General features: G+C 41.1%; 2 protein-coding genes and 1 long non-coding RNA gene across 7 annotated transcripts in view; 2 read left to right on the top strand and 1 right to left on the bottom strand.

Annotated features, from left to right (window-relative positions):
• Positions 1-2,935, bottom strand: part of LOC140533011 (uncharacterized) — a 50,203-nt gene extending 47,268 nt beyond the window's left edge. For 2 of the 4 annotated variants that reach the window (XR_011976758.1, XR_011976759.1), the window contains exons 1-2: positions 2,331-2,935; positions 1,655-1,746 (exon numbers count right to left, since the gene is read on the bottom strand). This is a non-coding gene — a long non-coding RNA (uncharacterized lncRNA). The remainder of the gene's footprint in view (positions 1-1,654; positions 1,747-2,330) is intronic. The other 2 variants (XR_011976761.1, XR_011976760.1) reach the window with 2 other exon arrangements.
• Positions 2,936-5,943: 3,008 nt separating this feature from the next.
• LOC140533007 (GTPase IMAP family member 1-like) lies at positions 5,944-21,880 on the top strand. 2 transcript variants are annotated; one of them, XM_072652260.1, is made up of 5 exons: positions 5,944-5,981; positions 8,639-8,687; positions 16,622-16,717; positions 17,129-17,177; positions 18,093-21,880. In XM_072652260.1, exons 4-5 carry the CDS (start codon positions 17,135-17,137, stop codon positions 19,019-19,021), a joined length of 972 nt encoding a protein of 323 aa, XP_072508361.1. In that variant the 5' UTR covers positions 5,944-5,981; positions 8,639-8,687; positions 16,622-16,717; positions 17,129-17,134; the 3' UTR covers positions 19,022-21,880. The 2 variants fall into 2 exon arrangements, with proteins under 2 accessions (XP_072508361.1, XP_072508360.1); XM_072652259.1 differs by lacking the exon at positions 16,622-16,717 and having other exon boundaries at positions 5,953-5,981.
• On the top strand, positions 5,946-15,640 carry LOC140533005 (GTPase IMAP family member 7-like). The gene is made up of 3 exons (XM_072652255.1): positions 5,946-5,981; positions 8,639-8,687; positions 11,909-15,640. Exons 2-3 carry the CDS (start codon positions 8,664-8,666, stop codon positions 13,517-13,519), a joined length of 1,635 nt encoding a protein of 544 aa, XP_072508356.1. The 5' UTR covers positions 5,946-5,981; positions 8,639-8,663; the 3' UTR covers positions 13,520-15,640.
• Positions 21,881-22,107: the final 227 nt, after the last annotated feature.

The following is a 22,107-nucleotide window of genomic DNA, read 5'->3' as shown; positions in this document are numbered from 1 at the left end:
ATTGCAGAAGGCTTGATGAGTTGAGAGAAGAGTAAGCAGAAGCAGTGATTACATATCGATTTTTTCAAGGAAGGAGGTTAGCTGAGCAGCGGAGGAGAGATGTAGGATAATATCTAGTGTGCATAGGAGGATCTAATGAGAGGATTTTAAGGGTGGCAGAGATTTGGGTCTGTCTGAAAGCTGAAGTCTTGGGGGAGGGGGCGGTAGTTCCACTCTCTTATCCCTGGTAATGGGCTCAGCAAAGTAAAAACCACAAAATGCCCATTTTTGAAGGTCAGCTCACAATTTTCTTCTGCCTCCCTAGTGCCATCTTCACCTCCTCAGCAATTCAAGTTTTCTTGCACCTCTCTCTGCATCCTCCCAGCTTGAGAGTATTTCTACACCGTGGTTGATCCAATGATCTCTGAGGATTTGTGGAATGAGGGGTTTGGGCCTCACCAAATACTGGCACACAGAATGATGAAGTTGGGATTTTTATAGGGTGCCTGCATTCCAGGAAGGTCGAAAGGGACCCAGAGCCTTGGAGTGTCTCATATATAGTGGACTGAATTGTTAAGAAATATAACTCTGAGCCTAGGCTGGGATGGCCCACTTTAGCCATATCCTGCAGCATTTCCTGTTTCCCCTACACAGTTAGCTAGTTATGGTCTTGGCTCAGTTGTGCTCTTAGTTTCATAACTTTGGAGGAATTCTACATTCTCCCTGCTGTTCCTCCATATTTAACCCACACTTAAACTTCCATCAGTTCCTTTTTTCCTTAGAGATGTTTTCTCTTAAGATTCAGGTGGACTTAGGAAAGAAGAGAAGGGAATGGGCATTTACATAGTGCCTACAAAGTACCAGGCATTGTGTTAAGAAGTTTATGAATATCTATGTGATAATATTACAATAGAATGAATATTATATAACATTATATAAAATATTGATATAATTAATATGTTTTGTATTACACTTACATGATATACTACATATTGGAGTGCAATGACGTTTCATTCAACAGAAGACATCTGATATCCTGTATCCCCACAGAGGTTCCCCTTTCCTGCCTGTCTGTAATTCTGGGAGTAGCTGAACTTAACGATCCAAAGTAAAACAGTCCAGAGAGAGGAATCCTTAACCTATAATTAGGTCAGACACTTGCTCTAGACAGGTTGGGAGGGGCTTAGTTAGTGGGGACACAATTTGTCAATTAAGGTTTGTGATGGAGAGGGAGGATTCAGAATTCCTAGATTACAAAAATCAATTATCTTATGAGTCTTTGTCCCAAACTAGAACACCCCTTCCCCACCTCTCCTGTCCATATCCATCCTCTAAGGCCAATGTTTAACCCCAAGGTGGACTATTACATAAGGCTCCTCTTATTTTTATTAGGTTAATATTATCAATACTTTAAAGATCAGGTATATCATTGGTATGAGTCATCCCTCATGAGGTGCTGAAAAAGACCACATTGATCACCTGGTAACCTATCTCTGGTTGTGGGACTCCCTAAATTTAGTAAAGTTGGTCCTAAAGAAAATGAATACCATTTGGGCAAAAGCTTTCCAGCTTGGGAAAACCTATTAGAAATGTGTTCTTTCTGTCTTCCAGATCCCAGGGTCCATACCCCAATGAAGCTCTACACTACAGCCTTAATGGAAGATGTTGCACTTACCTCCTCAATATGCTCAAAAGCTTCACTTAATTCCTCTTTTCATTTTCTGGCACATGAAGTGAATTCAATCCACTATTTGGCTCCAGGGAATCCTGGTCAAAAGAAATAGGAAGTCACAGTTTCCAGCATGCTTGAATCCTATAACTTGCTGATGGGGCATAGAAATCAAGCACCTTCTGAGAGGAGACAGGGTTCTGGGTTTGTTAAAGATAAGGGGTGTGTGCATGAGGGATCCCTACATCAGAGGCATAACACTGGTAAATGGTTAAGTAAGACCCATTTTAAAGTTTAATCTGCATTAGCAATGCTCCCTCTATCACTTTCTTAAGTTTAGACCTCCACAAAATGATAAATCAAGCCCTAATCTGCAATGCTTCCTGATTTTCAAGGTGTAAATGCTCACATTGAAAATTTAACAGTCATCTCTCTTGAACATTTCCACTGCTTCCGACACAACTCTTTCTAGACCTGCTGGGTCAGGCTTTAAGTGGACCTGCCAGATCCTCTCCTCTCCCAAATGGCATTGAGGAAGCCGAGAAAGTAAGGATCCCCATCCTATCTTCTTGTCCTTTCTGCCTTCCAGTCGTCAATGCCTCTTTGTTCCCCTGCTCCCCCACCCTCAGAAGACACTCTGTTCCTTCTACCTCCTAGAGCCTCCACCCTGACAGTCACATACCTGTCTCTCCTTTTCCTCATCTGCTTGTTCTCTCCCTGTTGAGACTTTTCCCAGGGGTGTCTCGGCCCCCCCAGGGTGATCCCTGCCACGAAACTCAGCAGCCATAGCCTCATTGTAGCCTGTCTGCAAGCTCAGGACAGGGCCAGTTTAGACTAGAGGTTTGGTTCCTCTGAGAGAGGGCAGTGACCTGGCCTTTGGGTGTTTGGCTGCTCCTTGTGGGAGGGCTCATAGGGTTAGTTATAAAGCACCTTTCAGATACAGATGGCACAGGTAGGCAGTTTTAATTGAGTTTGTGTCCAAGGCCTGGACTTTGCTAAAAGATGATTTCGAGCCATTCTCTCCTGAATTTGTGTCTTGAGTGCCTCTATTACCACAAAACAACTTGTCATGATGGAATTCTTTCTTTGTCCATCTTCCTACTGACTTCGTGCCTTTGGACTTGATGTTGGGGCTGGCTTCTGTATATTTCTGTAGGAAAGGTCTGGGCTGCCTTTTTTGCTGCTTTCTTGGGGTATTGAGTGCTATATTATCCTGGGCTCTCAGGGACTGACTGGAGACTTGCAGACTTTCAGTGCTGTCAAGGCGGCCCAATCCAGAGCAAAGTCTGATTTCACCACCTCTCCTCCCACCTCCAATCTGAGCTCTTTGAGCTCCTGGCCCAGGATTCAGTCTGAATGATACTAGATGCTTCTGGACTCTGCTCCCACCAGTCAGCTGGAAAGTTTTGTTTGTTCAGAGTGATGGAATTACAGGCTGCCCTTTAGTCTGAGATTCCTACCCTAGTTATTTTTCTGCAAGATGGGCTAAATGCTAGAACTGAGGCCCCATTCTGGGCCTTGGGTCTAAGCCACATCACTGCAGTTGCTGGTCTCAGTATAGTACCCAGGACCTATCTTCTTGGGAATAATATCCCTGGTGCAGGTCTTCTTCAAGTCTATCCTGCATCTGTGACCTAGAACTGGGTAATGGGTGATGAAGCTTTCACTGGGCACCACCCCCTGTTGCAGTGCCCTGGTATAAGTCAAAGGGGGTGTCCTAATGTGGGTCTGGGACCTCCTCTTGCCCTAGTATGCAGCCTGCCCTGAACAGTAGACCCCTCCAAGTGACATGATCCTAGCCCAACCAGTCCCCAGTATCCACAGACCTTTCTATGTGTCACTAGTTCATATGAATATAACAACCAGGCTTTCCCGAGAGGGAAATGGATGCACACTTATTTTTAATTCTCATCAGCATAATTAATGCTTTCCTAAATCCAGGCCGTCAAGAAATCAATAAATCAAACTTGGTTTGTGGATTTCAAGGTTTGAATACTCATGTTGAAAATTTAACAATGACCTCTTCAAGTTCATTCCAGCTTATCCATGGGGAAAGGACATGTTTTCAGTCACGTGAAAAGATCCGGTTTGGGATCTCAATGACCTGAAACCACTTCCCAAGTACCTGTTTCTCTGTTTGTAGCTCCCATTGATTTAACATTTTAATATTTTTAAAGTGCTTTGTAAATATCACATTTAAAAATCCTGTGAGGTAGGTGCTATTATTATGATCCTTATTTTACAGTTAAGGAAACTGAGACAGACAGAGGTTAAGTGATTTGCCCATGCTCACATGGCTAGTAAGTGTCTAAGGTTGAATCTTAACATAGGTTTTCCTAGCCCTGAGTCTGGTAGTCTATTCTGCCTCTGTCTGGAAATAATCCAAAGGTTTCTGCCTTTCAGCCTCAGCAAGGCTTTTACCTTTCACTTCTTGCTCAGTGCCCTTCATTACTGAATTCATTTGAGTCCTTCATTTCCCAGATCCTTTCCTGAGCTTAATCTGTGATAACTGATCTTTATTTATTATCTGTCCTCTTACCACCATCACCATTTGGGGTTTTGGTGCTGGTTCAGATCCTGCATTTCCTATAGGAAGCAGAAACTCAACTAATCTCCTTTCCCATGTAGTAGCCCATCCCTCATTGAAAACAGACACTCACTCTTTGGATTTTTGCTTTAATAGAGGATAGTGATTATATCCCTCTTTACCTTTTTGCCTTTACAGGCAAATTATAGCAGTCCAGGACACACACACTTGGAGCAGCACAGTACACCATGTAGACAGAAGATACATCAACTGAGTTCTCTAATGTCCACTCTTCTGTTACAATGCAGAACATTCTGGCCTTAATATCTGTGAAGTTTTTAACATGATTACCCCATGGAGGTCCTTGAGTTTCTTCATTTCCTTCCCCATTCCCTCCACTGTCTTCTTTCCTCTGACTCTCCACTGCGATGTGATTATTTCTCTTCCCTCCTCTTACTAACTCAACAGGCATCTTCTCTTTCCTCGCTTGGAATAAGTATAATCAGCAAATACTAACTTAGGGCTTTTTATGGTTGTTGTTTTGGGGGCACATTTGAATGGAAAAGCATGATGGGATATTCTAGATTGCTCCATAATTTTTCTCATTAAAAATGAGTGGGAATAGCATTTTGGCAATACAGGTTTTTTTTTGCTTTTTGGGTAGTTTTCATGAAATGGATTTTGTGTATGTATATATGTGTGTTTAAGGAAAGAGCAAATGAAGGCCAGGGGCAAGGTGAGTTTAAGAATACATATTAAACAGAATCTTAGCTTCCAGAGAAGGTGTCCCTGGTTTATTTGAAAAGGCATATATATATATATATATATATATATATATATATATATATATATATATACACACACACACACAAAATGTATGTGTCTAAAAATATGTTATTATATATGTATATAAATACGTGTGTGGATTGTTAAGTCTGTAACAAGTAACAGACCTATTGAACACGACAAGAATGATCAGTTGGATTGCTTCATTCAAGGTTATTAGGTCTAGTATCACATACACAAGTGATATACTTGTACACGTGTAGTATTTGCCTCTATTCCTGATTTACTCTTGTTGTTGCCTGGGTAAAAATCCTTTCAAGGGGTTTAAATGAATTCACTGAGCTAGCCACCAGATGGCACTCTTCTCAAACTGTAACACAGTATGGGGACTATGGGTACAAGGTATCAACTTTACAGAGGCTGCTGTACACCCACTAGACACTAGAGGGTAATGAAGTCTGTGAACTCCTGAGTCGTTTCCTTCACAAAGACGCTGATTTTTGTGTTTGACTTCAAATGTAGTTCACCCCTTGTTCTTGAGTTCCAACTCAGAGGATGAGACACAACATTAAACGATATAAATCCTTACAATTTTCTGAATCTGTTCCTACCTCTTGAAAGGAGTAATGGAAAGAACCCCAAGTGGGAGTTAGAAGACCTTGGTTCAGATCCCAGATCTGCTACTTCCTAACTTTGCAACCTCCAGCTAGTCACAAGTACTCTAGCCAACTCTGACTAGGAGAATTTAAGCACCATGGCCAGCTGGCATTTGGGGGTTATGTAGACCTTGGAGAGCACATCAAATCATCCAGAAACACTGTTAATCTACCTTTTCACAAATTAGGAGATTTCATTATAGCCTACTGCCCCAGGAGGGCCCCCCAGTTCACTGGTTAAGGCCACTCCCTGAACATTCTGATACGAGGACAACTTTTGGTTTAATGAGCAAAAGAGAAAGCAGCACCTCAGATCGCTTTACCAGCCGGGTGGAGAAGATCTTTTCTACTTCTCTGGGAGAAGGTGAGTCTTGGAAAGGGCTGGGAAAGGGGATGGGGGAGAGATGTAATGGGTTAGAGGAGCCAGGAGAGTGAACACAGAAAGGAAAAGAGCAGGGATTTGGGAATTTGGGATTGTGAGAGGAATGCTGGGTCATTTTGATACAAATGTGTAGCTAATTTGTCAGTCTACCTCTTTCTATTTAATAGCTTTCTTTCACTCTATATTACTGAAGGAAATGGTCCATGTTACAATGATTTTTAGAAAAAAAACATTCTCCCCATGATTACCCTTCCTCTAAATAATTGTCGAGGACTGCACATGTTCACCTGTGCCCTAAACACATGATAAATATGGATAGCATTCTGGACTAGGAAGATGGGGATTCAGATCTTACTCTAGACCTTCGCAGGCTGTCTGACCTTAAGTCACTTAGCCTCCATGGGCCTCCATTTTCTTATCTGTAAAAGAAGGTGTTTGGATTTGACAGTCTCTAAGGTCCCTACCAGCACTAGATTTACAGTAGGAGTGAGCCTGCCCCTGCTCAGCTCTGTCCCAGAATCTAAATGACAGTTTACATGCAACCAGCCTGAGGAAGCCAGGAGAGCAGTATTGCCCTTTGTTCTGCGGGGCAACTTTGCCCCAACCACCCTAGTGCTTCAACAAGAAGCCCTTAAGGGAAGAGAGGCTGCCCTGGTTTCCTGGCTTCCCAAACTGAGTCTCATAAGGTGTGTAAATCTTAGTGGGGTCATAATTGATCAAAAACCTGAAGGGAACCTCGGCTTTCTAGGCTAAAAACTGAATTTTACCTGTGTAAGTGAGGACTAATTAGGCCTTGGGGGTCCTGATTCAAGTAAACTAAACTCACAAGAGACTGATTGCTAAATTAGAGTGACAATTAATTGATTTCAGATAGGGGGGTTGTTCCTGTAAGGTGACAAATACAGATCCTCAGGAGAGCAAATTATAGATCAGAAGGTGTTTGGTGATAATGGAATTTGTTAAAAGAAAGCAGGAAGTTCTTTTAAAACACACACACATTTGTTGATATCTGTTGTATTTTCATCACTTAGATTTCCTTGACCTCAAATCTTTCCCTCCTCCCCTACTGGAGAGTAAACACTTAAGTCAAATACATATTTTAAAAAAGTAAAAAGAGAAAGGAGGAAAGATACTCATCACAACTAATTGAAATATTAGAAAAGAATCCAACATCATATTTCCTGTTCTACACTTGTGAATCCTGACCTCTGTTTTGTCTTTTTCATCTCAAACTTTTGTTATTCATTATATCATATCATTCAGTTTTGTTTTGTTTTGTTTTTTGCTTTATGGTAGTTTTTATTCCCATTTATTTTGATGTAGTTATCACATTCTTGTCAATGTCTACTGGTGCTCCAAGATGCCTAGAAAAGCAAGGGATGTTTTGGATCCTTAGACTTCTGTCCTAAGCTTCCTCCTCTTGGACTCACTCACAAAAGGGAAAAAGAATAGGAGGAATCGAGAGTCTATCAATAGCCAATCATAATCAGCTTGATCAATGATCACATGGCAGGTAGCTAATAGCTAATAGGCATCTTGAAAAGCATAAGATTATATATATATGTATATGCATATATACATATATGTGTGTGTATATGGAAATATATTAAATGCAGTACATAAAGGACTTTACTTGTAGAAGAGCTAGAACTAAAGATGGGATGGTTATAGGAGGTTCAAATCCTCCCTTCAGTGCTAACTGTATGGCAACGGGCAACTTTCTGAGCTTCAGTTTCCTCATCTGTCAATTGGTGATAATGGTACCTGTACTATGTACCTAAGAATGCTGTTGGAAAGAAAGCATTTTTAAGTCTCAATACATTATAAAATATGGGCAATTTTCATGGGTCTCAGATATTTCAGAAAGTCTTATTGTTAGAGCATTTTTGTGAATGTTTCTGTATCTGCCTGAAGAAATTTTGGTGACACTCTAATGAAATCAGATTTGTTTGGGGCACATCATGAGGAGTCCTAGGCATTCCTCCAAGGAGTAACAGTGAAGAATTATGGGATACCCAGTCTTCCTTCCCCAATCTAGGACAATTCTGCTTTGCTTTCAAGGTTCAGCTTAATTTGCCTTCTATATACAAAGTTTTAAAGAGTGCATTCAATGAGCAAGACCCTGCATTAGGCTTTGTAGAAGAATGTGCAGATGGGAGACTAAGACACAAGTCCTTCAGGCATTTAAAATTTTCTGGTAGGAATATGACACACAAATAACTCCAATTTAAGATAAAACTTCAAGGCCTTTGTGAATTGCACAATCAACAAATCCATGAGCTCAGAGAAGGGGAGATCATCTCCAGTAAGAACGATCTGCAAAGGGTTCATGGAGGAGGTCATCCTTACTGATCAACCTTGCCCTTGAAATTCCCAACATTTATAATCTATGCCACATAGTTCAGGCCTTGTTTTATCTGTATGTCTTATCTCTCCAAGTAGGTTGTCAGCTTCTTGTGGTCAGGGGACATCTCCCATATCTCATTTATGTCTTCTGCAGGGCTAACTAGAGTTATGGGAAACATAGGTACACAACAGGTGCTAAATAAAATGTACTAGTTAAGTGTTCATATTTATACAAATGTCAAAACAAATACAAATGTACATTTTCCTTTGTCTTTCTTCTTCCCCACTCGCAGCCCTGCTACTTCACTACTGTTCAAAATGGGAGCCAGTACAAGTATATCTGTAAGTATCACTTTCCTCAATTCTTTGTACTCTGGTAACTGAAAATCATAAATAGACTCCACAGACACATAGAATGTTTAGGTCAAGAGAGCTAATCCAAAGTCAATTTGCTTCTTTCCTTTCTCCATTTGACATCTATGTCACTTAGACAGATGGAGGCTAGCCCCACAGAGAAAATGGAGCAGTTTCATTCCTGGGTCTCCCCCAGATCATGGCAAGGTCATATTTCTATGAAAGTAACCTAATCAATTCTACTTTATTGGGTAGGAAATTCTAATGGCCTAAGAATAAATGACTGAGACCCATTAATTATATGCTAACCTCTAAGTAAATTATAAATATAAAACTCTGAATATATAAAATTTAGTAATGTGACAAGAAATCTGTCCTCAGTAGAATTATGAAGTAAAGAGACAGGGATTTCTAGTGATTTCCCAGTTTCCATTCCCTCTTAAGAACCCCCTTTCGTACTTTGAGACTCTTGCTGGATGAGCTAAAGACTCCCCTCTAAGGAGCCCTAAAATAGGCATATATTCCCTCCAGGGTTTGCCTTCCTCCCTTCCCTGTTACCCATGACCTATCTGTGCCACATTCTCACCTCTCTGTTAGTGTATCATCTGATTAATTTATCAAATCTAAGGCATTAATGGTTGATAATGATTTAATGATATTCTCTTTTTTGAAAATGTCATTTGTATTTTAAGTTTTTCAGTGCTTTGAGCTACAGAAACAAGTGGAAGTGGGAGATTCTTGTCAACTCCTTTTTTTCTCCCTCCAAAAAAGGAATTTGTGTCATTAAGATGATTCCTAAGTCTGGCTGTCCAAAAAAAAGACAATGATGTCTGGCACCACAATTAAGTATTAGATTTATAAACTGTTCAAACTGGAAGGGATATTAGGAGTCATTTTGTCCAACCCCTTCAGTAAACAGATGAGAAACCTGAGACCCAGGGAGCCGAAGCAGGCACACAGTGACTATGGTAGGAGGTTCTATGTGAAAAATTCCCGATGAGTAGTATAGAGTAACCACTGATCTTGCCATCATCCCTCGGTGCTCCACATCAGTGTAGATGAATTCTAAGATTTATTTATGTCATCACAATCAGTTGTCATCCCACCTCTCCCTCTGCCTTGCTACTCCAGACCTGTTCATTATCTTCACTGTGACCTTCAATCCTCATGCCCTTCAGTTGTCTCCCAGATTATCACCCCTGCATTGTCCATACTCTCCTCCCTCCTTGCTAGATCCTTAGATGAACCAGTTCAATTCTACATTGTTCTCTTTTTCTGAGTTTCTCGTCCCCCTATCCTATCATCCATCTTGCCCTGCTGAGCCTCAGCCTTGTATTACCCTCATCATCTTCTGCCTTTGCTTGAAATCTTGTGTTGTTGAAAGAAGCTGGAGAGAACCCAAAACCCATGCTGATTGGGGAATCCCCAAATTTAAGTTATATAGTCTCAACTGAGACCTCACCATAAGACAATCAGGCAGTGGCTTTTAAAATACTTATGATCCAGGAAGGGATAACACAGCAAGCTATTTTTCTGCCATTAGTATCATAGTATTAATTAGTTATTATGATGATTAAAGTATTAAATGTTATTATCATTATTAAATTATTTTATAGATTAGCAAGTTGGTCACCTCCCTGGACACTAAGGAATAGAACATAAAGCAGTAAAGGTTTGATGGAGGGAGAAGAGAAAGAAAGATCTAGAACCACAGTAGGGGAAGACCTGGGCAGTCAACGTCAACCTGACAAGCTGGAAAGTTCATTTTAGGGAGACCAAAGACAGAAACAGAGCTCCTTAAAGATACATCTGAAAGCAATGAAGAGAAATGGTACTGACTTTATGACTTTGACAGGGATCTCTCCCAGCCAGAGAAGTGAGGAGTGGAGCTGAATGGTCTTGTCCTCTCTGGTCATGGGAAAGGAGCAGAGACTCATAAAGCCAGAGACCAACGGTCAAGCAATAGTTTCACCCAAATCAATTTCACCTTCAGAAACATCAAAAGGACCAGATTTGGTTGGTGGATAATAGATAGAGATATGCCCACTACTGTGTTAGACATTGTGGAAATAACAGATAAGGAGAAGATATCATCCTTGCTTTAGTTCTGATGGGGGAGATGAACATACATGACTCAGGACAAAGCCGTATTAAGTGCTCTCTATGGGCCAGGCCCTCTGCTAAGCACTGAGAAAACAAAGACAAAAGTGAAGCCCTCAAGAAGTTTCCCTTTTAAAAGGGGGAAAAAGTATGCTTATAACAAAAGGCAGCCTCACATGGTGGACGGGGCTCTGTACTTAGAGTTAGGAAGACCTGGATTCAAATTCTGCTTCAGAAAATCGCTGTGTGACCATGGGTTAGTTACAAATCTATCTGTGCTTTAGTTTCCTCATATGTAAAATGAGGGGCTCAGACTCTGTGACTGTTAGGGTCCTTTTCAGCTCTAGATCCAATAGCTTAAGAAGCAAATACCAGATAAATACCAGATCGTTTTGGGGGAGGATTCATCATAAATTAAAATTACAAAAGACTTCATGAACTAGGTGTCATTTCATCTCTGCATTGAAGGAGATAAGGGATTCTAAGAGGTGGTGCTGAGGACAGAGTACATTTTAGACATGGAAGACAGCCTATAGACCCATAGGGGACAAACCGTGACTTTTGCTCCCTCCCCTCATATGTGGCAAAATATTTTAGAGATTTTATCTCATTTTATTCTCACAAGAACCCTGGGAGGTAGATGCTATTTTTATCTCCATTCTGCAGATGAAGAGACTGAGACAGACAGAGGTTAAGTGACTCACCCAGGGTCACACAGGTAGTAAGTATCTGAGGCTAGTTTTAATCTCAAGTCTTCCTGAATCCAGAACAACGCTTTTATCAGCTTTTTCTGACTTCAGGTCCAGCACTTTATGTACTGGGCCACTTAGCAGCCTTATGTAGTGATTCTAATCTCTAGTTGTTGTTGTTTTTAATTTCTAGATCATATGGAATGTTTCTTTGTAACTCAGTCCACTTCTGTTTACATTGGGTTAAAAGTCAATCCTAGAGGTCTACAGAGTTTTAAGATTCTGAGGATATAAAAGGCTAACTAGGCATCTAAAACCCAGTCATTTCTAACAACTTCCCTCCTGTAGTGGTAGCCCTGCCTCACCTTTCCTTATTACCCAGATGATGGGGTTTTCAATCATTCAAATTTATCCCCACAGATCCCTGATGACATTGTGAATTATCAGCCTGATAATGCCCTGAGGATTGTCCTGGTTGGGAAAACTGGACATGGAAAAAGTGCAACAGGGAATACCATCCTTGGGGAAATAGCTTTTAAATCTGCAGTTTCGCCCTATGCAGTGACGAAAACATGTCAAAGGGTAATTAGATCCCGAGAGTCCAAGGAAGACCTTGTGGTCGTGGATACACCTGGGCTGTTTGACACAAAGGAAAGCCTGAGGACCACTCCTGAGGAGATCAATCGCTGTGTTCTCCTTTCTTCCCCAGGGCCACATGCCATCATTCTCGTTCTGCAGGTAGGGCGCTACACGGAAGAACAGCAGCAATGTGTCTGCCAGATCAAGGAGTTCTTTGGGCCTGATGTCACCAAGTACCTGGTGGTTTTGTTCACTAGGAAAGATGATCTGGATTATATGACACTGGAAGAGTTTTTGAAAGGATCTAGTACAAACCTCAAAATGCTCCTTGAAGAGTGTGAAGGGCGATACTGTGCATTCAATAACAAAGCCCAGGGCACTGAGAAAGAAGCCCAAGTGGAAGAACTGCTGAATATAATAGAAAAAATGAGGGAGGATAATCAGGGGGCGTATTTTTCAAATCCGATATACAAGAAAACTGAGAAAACACTGAACGAAGCAAGAGAACACCTGAAGAAAACACAGATCCCTCGTGACAGTGTAAAATCTCAGCCTGATAATGCCCTGAGGATTGTCCTGGTTGGGAAAACTGGAAATGGAAAAAGTGCAGCAGGGAATACCATCCTTGGGGAAAAATCTTTTAAATCTGAGATTTCATCTGGTTCAGTGACCAAAGAATGTCAAAGGAGAATCAGAAATCGAGAGTCCAAAGAAGACCTTGTGGTCGTGGATACACCGGGGCTGTTTGACACAAAGCAAAGTCTGTGGACCACTTGTGAGGAGATCAGTCGCTGTGTTATCCTTTCTTCCCCAGGGCCACACGCCATCATTCTGGTTCTGCAGCTAGGACGCTACACGGAAGAAGAGCAGCAATCCGTCTGCTGGATCAAGGCGCTCTTTGGGCGGGATCTCACCAAGTACCTGGTGGTCTTGTTTACTCGGAAAGATGACCTGGACGGTCAGACACTGGAAGAGTTTTTGAAAGGATCTAGTACAAACCTCAAAATGCTCCTTGAAGAGTGTAAAGGGCGATGCTGTGCATTCAATAACAAAGCCCAGGGCACTGAGAAAGAAGCCCAAGTGGAAGAACTCCTGAATATAGTAGAGAAAATGAGGGAGGATAATCAGGGAGCATGTTTTTCGGATACCATATACAGGAAAACTGAGGAAAAATTGAACAAAACTATAGAACACCTGAAGAAAACACACAAGCAGCATCTCGAAAATAACATCCATGATTTGGAAGAAGAATATGCTAAGAATCCAAACCCCACAGATGAGGACAAACGCAAAAAAGAGTCTAAAAAAATAGAGCTACAGAAAAAATATGAGGAAAATATGAAAAACTTAAGGGTACAGGCAGAGCAAGAGACAAGCATACTGACAGAAGTGGCAGAGTTAATTAGAAAGGCTCTTACAAATATTTCAAATTGGTTCCAAAAGTTGGCATAGGAGCTTTAAATGAAATGAACTTACTTTCTTTTGTTCATAACTATCCCTGATTTTGTGTAAACTCTGTCTATATACAGAATTGAGTCCTGATTCCCTTCATATCAGTCAAAGATAAAGATTTTTTCAAACCATGATACACCAGATGTGGAGGGATGGAGCTCCCACCCATGTTGTGCCATATTACATCTCCCAGCATGCAACTGCCCTCTTTTTTTATCTGCGCCTTTACTAGCTACATGTCTAGACACCTGGTCCCCAAATGTAAAATTTGTGGGTCAGCCACCTCAAATCCTCTGTATAAGTGAATAGGTAATAAATCACTGGATATAAATGTTTAAGTCAATAAAGGAGAGTCAGAGGCTCTCTGGAGACAGCAGAAAAGTCTGAGGTCTAAGCAGGAGCAGAAATCAGTGGATGATATTCTCATTTACTTCCTTGTTTTTATGCTTATTTCATGAAACTATTTCAAAGCTTCTTTACTCCTGACTCTCTAGGTTCTGACCATTAGTCTCAGAGTCTATAGAAGTCTTCCTTGTCTATGATTAATTTTGTCTTCTTTGTGCACTTTAAAACCCGTTTTTCCTGCCTCCTAAACACCCAGTCCCACTTTTCATTTTCATTGTGTCTACTGCTTTGCCCATGTAGAAAGTAAGCTCCTGGGAGTAGGGATTGTTTCCTTCATTGTAGTTGTTACTCCAATGCCATCAGTATCTGGTATATGTTGTTGTTACTGCTGTTTAGTCATTTTCGATTGTGTCCAACTTTTTGTGAGTCCATTTGAGGTTTTCTTGGCAAATGTACTGGAATCCTTTGGTATTTCCTTCTCCAATTCACTTCAAAGGTGAGAAACCTAAAGCACATCTCACCTCCATTTCCTCAGTCCTGAGATGCATCTGAGTGTCAGAGAGGTCAGGAGTATGGCTCAACGGGGCAATACAGGGGAGAGTGAGGAGGAGGAGCAGGAAAGTGAGAGAGAGAGAAAGAGAGAGAGAGAGAGAGAGAGAGAGAGAGAGAGAGAGAGAGAGAGAGAGAGAGAAGGAGATAGAGAGGGAGAGAGAGACAGAGAGGAGAGAGAGAGACAGAGAGGGAGAGAGAAAGAGGGAGAGAGTGAAAGAGAGAGAGAGAGAGAGGGGAGAGAGGGAAAGAGAGACAGAGAGATAGAGGGAGAAAGAGAGAGAATTCTTCCCTCTGGGGACCATGGAAGCAGACTCAGGCATCACCAAATCCCATAAGTTTGTTTTGGGACTCTAGTCTCCCTTCTGTCTACCTTTTTCCTTCCCTGATGCTCTTGTTATCTTGCATATCCTCCCTCTTCTTTTTCTTCCACTCCCTTTAAGCCCTTAATGCACTAATTCATTGTTGGTGGAACTGTGAAATGGTCCAACCATTTTGGAGTGCAATCTGGAATTATATCCACGGAATTATTACACTATCTATACCTTTTGACCTAGCAATACTCCTACTTGGTCTATTTCCAAAGATGATTAGGGGAAAAGGAAAAAAAAAAACTCTGTTCTAAAATGTTTATTGCAGATCTCTTTGTGGTGGCAAAGAACTGGAAGTTGTAGGGATGCCCATCCACTGGGGAACAGCTGACCAAATTGTGGTATATGATGGTTATGGAATACTACTGTGCTCTAAGCAATGATGAGCTCAATGGTATTAGAAAAACATGGAAAGAGTTGCATGAAATAATGAAGAATGAGATGAACAGAACCAAGAGAACATTATTTACAGTAACAGCAAGATTGTTTTAAGAACAACTTTGAGTGAATAAGCCATTTTGTGTATTATAAATACCCAAATTAACTATAAAGGACAAACAAAGAAGGATGCTATCTGAGTCCAGAAAAAGAACTGATAAATAGAAGTGTGCACAGAATAATTTTACATATACATATTTGTGTCTAATGGTATTCATCTTTAGGGTGGGGAAAGGGAAGAAAAAGAAAGAAATTTACATGATAACTTTGTTGTATATTTGAAAGGAATGGGAAGTCATCCATGGTAAATTTGCAGCTTCATATACTCTCATCTTTTTTATTGTGCTATGTTATGGAAATACTTGTTTTATTCCATTTATTCCATTAAAATAAAAGCTCCCAATGTCTTTAAAATCTTTCCCCTACTCTCTGAGTCCTTTTTCAAGACAGGTTCCATTCTCTGTTCTTCCCTTCTCCCTGTCTGTGAGTGGATGTCCGCCCTCAGCTTCTCATCAAAGGGGCCTTGGGTTTTGGTAACTACTCTGCTCCTGCCTGCAAGATGTTGGGCAAATAAATCTCTTGCCCACCCTGAGCTTTAGCCTCTTCTTCTGTCAAAAGCAGGGGTTGTACTAGATAACTCTAAGGTCCCTTTCAGCTCTGACATTTGGGGTTTCCTGACCACACTGCAGCTCAAAGGTAGCAGCCCCTGGCCAGAGAGGGCTTGGAGGAAAGTAGCTGAGCTTTGGTGGACAGGGGAGCTGTGGGAGGAATACCTTGCCTTGGGCTAGGAGCTCAGTAGATGTGGTGGAATATAGGAGAGGTAAGCAGAAGTCAGATTTTTGTCCACTTCAGACCTACTTTCTACTGGCCTAGACCAATAGGAAAGTGCTCTATGGTCAGTAAACTACACTATGAGGCTTATTCTGTCAGCCAATGGCAGATTCTGGCCAACTCCCTGAAGGGAGTAGATCCTCCATTCACAAAGGACCTAGGGTTGGGCTGAAGAGACAGAAAAAATCTGAAATGCCCCAGATTGTGCTGATGGAACTAGGTGGAGTGTAGTAACATTTAACATTTCAGGAGTCTCAGGGTCTCAGTTTTATGTTTGTTAAAAGTCAAAAATTGACTCAGCAGGAGTGCTTCTCATTTGACTCTGAATCAGCAAGGCTAGTTTTGCACATAAGGAGAGAGCTATTCTGTGAGAATCCATGATTTCAGGGGCTCTCGAACTTCCCCAGCCTACAAGTTTTTCTCTTTCATAATGAACAAAGTCTCCATTCAGTCTTCCATACAGCTGTCTAATTGATATTCCTAACACACAAATCTGACCATGTCATACCTGTACTCAAGCACCTTTAGTGGCTCCCTATGATGTCTAACAAACTCCTCTATTTCACAGGTGAGGAAACTCTGAGAGGTTAAGCTGCTTGACTTGTATCACATAGCTAATAAGTGCCTGCTCTAGGATTTGAATCTCCATCTCCCACCTGATAAGGTATTATGCATTAGTGTGTTAATTGTAATGGGTATTTTCATTTTAAAAGATGATAATTCTTACCCAATGGAATGAATCAAATGTCATTGAATGTTAGCCACCCATTACTGAAACAGAGGATCATAGAACAAGAAGGATTCTGAGAGATTATTTAGCACAAGTTACAGATGAGGAAACTGAGACAAATAGAAAGACTGACTCATTCAAGGTCCCGCAGGATTAGAAAGAAAGTCTCCTAACTCCAACCTTATGTACAATGGCCTCAGTCCATGAAACATCCATAGCTGACTGCTGACTACACTCACTGTCTCTACCCTGCCCTTGGTCTGTCCAGATCCATAATGCCAAGAATAATGACTCACCCAAAATGTTCACCATTTGTTTAAATCATTGTTTCTGTGGCTGTTGCAGGTAAACATGAGAGAAAGAAAAGTGGCAAAAGATGAAGAAAATCCCTATGGTAAGGAATGTTTCTGGAAGGGCCCAAATGCCCACTTTCTGCTAGAATTCTAGGTGGCAAAAACTTATAGGCTGAGTGCTAAGCTCCGCCCTCCCAGCCCAAGATGTCAAGGCCAATAGGAAAGACCCACTACTTTGTAGAGGAAGAGGGGCTCTGTTTGTCAGTTCAGATGTCTGAGAGATATTCAAGGTCAGTAACACAACCACTGTCTAAACTACTTATTAGTAGCAAGTAGCAAGGTTTAGAGTTCTAGGGTTTGCAAACACTTACTCACATTATGTTAACTGATCCTCATGACAATCTTGTAATATAGATGCTATTGTTATACCCCTTGTATAAGTGAGGAACCTGATACTGACATTCTTTAAGGGAACTGCCCAGGTCATAGACATAGTCAGTCCCCGAGGAAGAATTTGAGCTCAGGTCTTCCTGATTCCACATTGTGTCCCTAAGCTGCCTCTGTCTATTATCACTTTTTATTGACTAACAGTAAGGTCATATTTAATGCAAGTTCACAAGGTATATAACTATCAACTGAAGGAAGAGAAGAGCTGGAGGGAGCAGAACAGGTAAATTCACTTGACAGATAAGGAAATCAAAGCTCAGAGACGAGAAGGGATGCAATAATGGAGATTTTACATGGTGTTAGTGGCAGATCTAGGTCTAGAGCCCAGGACAGAGCATGGAGCATTGTTGAAGGGGTAAGCCTGAGTGGCAAGGGCAATTCTGGGTCTCTGACTAAGGGCCCTGAGAAGGAGGCAGGGGAGTCAATTCTGAGAGTTAGCTCTCACAATGAATATGTTTTTCGTTAATTTTTCTTCTTTTGTTAAATGGAAAAACTAAGCCCCAGAGAGTGCCCAGATTATCCTGAAAAGGGAGACTTGAGTTCCTAATAATAGTGTTTGCTCCCTCCAGATTCAGGAGAGGAGAGGCAGCTGCTACAAGAGCCCAAGCTGAGGCTAATCCTGGTGGGGAAAACAGGAACTGGGAGAAGTGCGACAGGGAACAGTATTCTTGGGAAGAATGAGTTTGTGTCCAAGCTTGGGGCAGTGCCAGTGACCAAGACCTGCAGCAAAGGGAGCCGGAGCTGGGGTAGAGGAGAAATTGAAATCATTGACACTCCTGATATCTTTAATCTAGAAGTGTCTGCTGAAGGTCGAATTTATCAAGAAATCTTTCAATGTTATCTCCTCTCCTCCCCGGGGCCCCACGCACTGGTCCTGGTGACCCAGCTAGGTCGCCACACCAAGGAGGACCAGGAAGCCATGAAGAAGGTGAAGGAAATCTTTGGGAATAATATCATGAAGCACACAATCATCCTTTTCACCCGCAAGGAAGATCTGGGGGAAGAGTCTCTGGAAGATTACATCAGGTTCACAAATAACAAGGCCCTGAAAGAGCTGGTTGCACAGTGTAGGGGCCGGGTCTGTGCCTTCAACAACCAGGCCACAGGGAGGGAACAGGAAGCACAAGTGAAAGAGCTGATGGATATAGTGGAGAGGCTGGTACAGAAGAACAGGGGAACCCACTACACCAACGAGGTGTATAGCCTGTTGGAAGAGCTCCAATGGGCCAGGCCAGAGGAGCAGTTCAGAAAATTTATAGAGAAACTGGCTGAGTTTAAGGAAAAGAAAAAGAGGTCCCAGATATCATGGGAAACAGTCTTCCTGAGACTCAGAGCTTTATATGAATCAAGAAAATATCACCCAAAACTGTGGGTATTCAGTGTTGCCACCATTGGCTTCTTCTTCCTATGGAGAGTGATGCCCAGCAGTTTTTATAATGATTGGTTGGGGACCAGCCAGTTTTTTAGTGGCTCGTTGGGCACCACCAGTCATGAATAGCTGCTGCTTTCTACCATCTTTATTAGTCATCGGGGCAATGGTCATGAGCAATGCCTTCTAAATTTGATCACTTCATGGCTACCTATCACTCTGCTTAAGTCAATTTAAAGCATAACCTGAAAAATCTAGCTCATAACTCATCTCCTTCAAGAAATCTTCTCCGCCAGTGCCAACTTCCATGGTGAAGGAAGCTTAGTGCATTTAAAATAGCAATGGATTCCAATCAGATGACATAGGTTCAAAATCTAGTTCTGCTCCTCATGATCTACCTGAATTTGAATACAACCATTTAATGTCTACTGGTCTCACTTTCCTCATTTATCAAATGACAGTGGGAGGGTTAGGTGATTTTTAAGGTCCCTCTTAGCTCTAAATCTAGGAAATGCCTTCTCTGACTTCCTTTCATACATAGATCTAGCTGCTGGATCTGTTTCACACTGCCTGATTCCATAAGTATTTGAGGTCCAAAATCCTCCAGTAGTCTCTGCAAGATTAGGAATGATGCCTTCACCCAAATCTACAATTGCCCACACTTGGACAGCACTTCCAGGTTTTTCACAACATGATGAGGTAGGAAATGTGAGCTTATCATCCATATTTTTTACCTGAGGAAAAAGGCTTAGAAAAGTCAGTGTGCTCCCAGTAGCACAAATGCAAATGTTGAAGCCAGACCTTCCAATTTCAGATACCGAGTGTATTTCCTACTTCCTTAAGCTGCTTCTCCCCTATTTTTTGGACAGAAACCAGAACAGGTTAAGCATGTAGAAGACAGGCAACAAACACTGGTTGAATTTAATAGAAACCTATCATTTCTATAAAGGAATATACTATGCTTTCTAAAGCCTCTTGGCTGACCATTATTAAAGGGAACTGATGATTGTGTACAAAACTCCAACATATTTTATAGTCACTGAGAGCAATTTACTGCATCTAGCTTTGTAAACTCTGGAGATTCTTATCCCAACTCCCACTTTCATCAATGAGTTGTGTCTCTACAGGTGAGGGTAGCTGTGTCTCTTCCTCAGAGGAGAGATCTCAACCCTGAGGGACTGAAAGAGTGTCTTTCTCTAGTGTTGTTCAGTCAAGCCCCCTTTCTGGTGTGTACTCCCCACTCTCAATTGTCCGTTGTGTTATTAATGTCCTTGAGTGATTAGTGTTTCAGTATCATTTAACTAATTAAGAGCAGTTGGCTTTTATGAAGAAATATTTGCTGAGAATATATAGCAAGGGCAGAAGTTACAAGGCCTTCCTTCCCAATAACTGAGGGGTATACTCACCCTTGTAGCAGCTTTGTTCCTAGGGAGACTGGGCTTAACCTCAAAATAGTTTTCACCAAACATTTTCACCACTAAGTGGGCTTATGAATGTGGAAGCCCTCTTCATTGCATTAGATCAACTGCTATGCCAGTCAAGCACTTGTCACTCAAGACTCTGATCCCATCAGTGTCAGCTGTCTGTAAAATGTGGCATGGACTCCAGCTCCCAGATCTTTGGTGGCTCCCTCTCCCAGCCTTTCAAAATTCACCAGGTTGCAACCTACTCTGAAACTCCTTCACTCAAGAGTAAGAAAGGAGAAAGTTTCAAAGAATATGAGTCCCACAAGACCAGGTGAGGAGCTAGGTAGCTAGCAGAAGGAGGTTAGTGTTCCTATTGTTATGCCTTCTCTTAGGAATAGCAGGGCCATGTACTCTTAGTTTCATGGATCAGAGATGGGTTGAGATATCTCTCTTATCTAGAGGAGGCTCGTTGCAGTTCATCCTCCTTGTTTACCACCAAGAAAAGAAAAAGGGCTGAGGTGCCCACGTAGCATTCTTTGTATGCACTATCATATCCACTTCAGCAGTATATCAAAAATCAGTCTCTTTACTATATGGTTAATGGATCAGAAATAGAATACTTGGACATGCTCCAAAGTCATGTGGGAAATTAGCTCATGCTGAGCATGCTGGACATGCTCACAAGGACTGGGATCTCACTGGGCCACCCCCATTACAAAACCATCAGTAACCTTTCATCCTAAGAGATGTGAATTCAAATCTGTTTCCTTCTAAATGGTGTTTATACACATATTCTTTCTCTATATATTCTCTATGTGTATTCAGTCTTCCTACTGAGGCTGTGTGTATGTGTGTGTTGGAGAGTGTACCCCAGATTTATGGTCAATGTCATGTTTTGCTGCTACTTTTGTTGCAAGCCATTTAATTAAATATCTTTGATCTGAAGTAATTAGATTATCTAGCTGACTATTAAAGATAAACTTATGAAGGTGGTGGTAATGTGGTCATGAGCTCTAATTTTAGTGGTGTAGACCTACTGAGTGCCAGGAATGTTGGTTAGCCATTTGTTGTGAGTTGGCAGGTGCTAATATGCTTCCCATCTACTTTTTTTGCTATTAATTTCAGGGCATGCAGAGACAAATTCAGTGCTGATTGCATGCTTTAGTGAATTATATACACACGTGTATGTGTATATACATGTGCACATACTACATTATATATATATATATATCATAGGAATCATAAAAAGAATTTAGGCATGTGTAAATGAGCAAGTCCATTAGTAAGATGGTAAATAGGAGCTGCCTAATACAGAAGATAGCATTCCTTAGGGCACAACAAGCTATGCGCTTGATTTAGAAATATTTTGTATTAAAAAGCAGCAAATTAAAAAAAAAACAATTTAAAGAAATTGTCTCATAGTTTTTGGGGAACTCTATGAAATGTTTTAAAAATGAATTTTAATGGCTTTATCATATCACCTCACTTAATCAAGTTTTGTTTCCTCATGTTTAAATAAAAAACACCACTGAAATCACTGTTTTTAAAATTCAATAAAAGTAATTGAATTAAGCGAATAAAAGTGTTAACCTTATTCAAAGCCCCAGATCAGCTTCTCTTATTCTCAGGTAGATACAACACACAAGGTAGATCTGTCAGTCAGTGGATGGACAAAAACACTTGCCAAATAGTCTATTTTGCTTGTATACTCTACTTGTTTCTTCATGACAATGAAAAAAATTTTGTTTCAGAATGTTTTTATGTAATTAACTTATTTAATTTTAGTTTTCAACATTCACCATAAGATTT

The sequence above is a fragment of the Notamacropus eugenii genome, chromosome 3, assembly GCF_028372415.1.
Source record: "Notamacropus eugenii isolate mMacEug1 chromosome 3, mMacEug1.pri_v2, whole genome shotgun sequence".
Lineage (NCBI taxonomy): Eukaryota > Metazoa > Chordata > Mammalia > Diprotodontia > Macropodidae > Notamacropus > Notamacropus eugenii.
The sequence above is the reverse complement of the archived record's forward strand: the minus strand, read 5'-3'. Positions and strand labels throughout refer to the sequence as shown.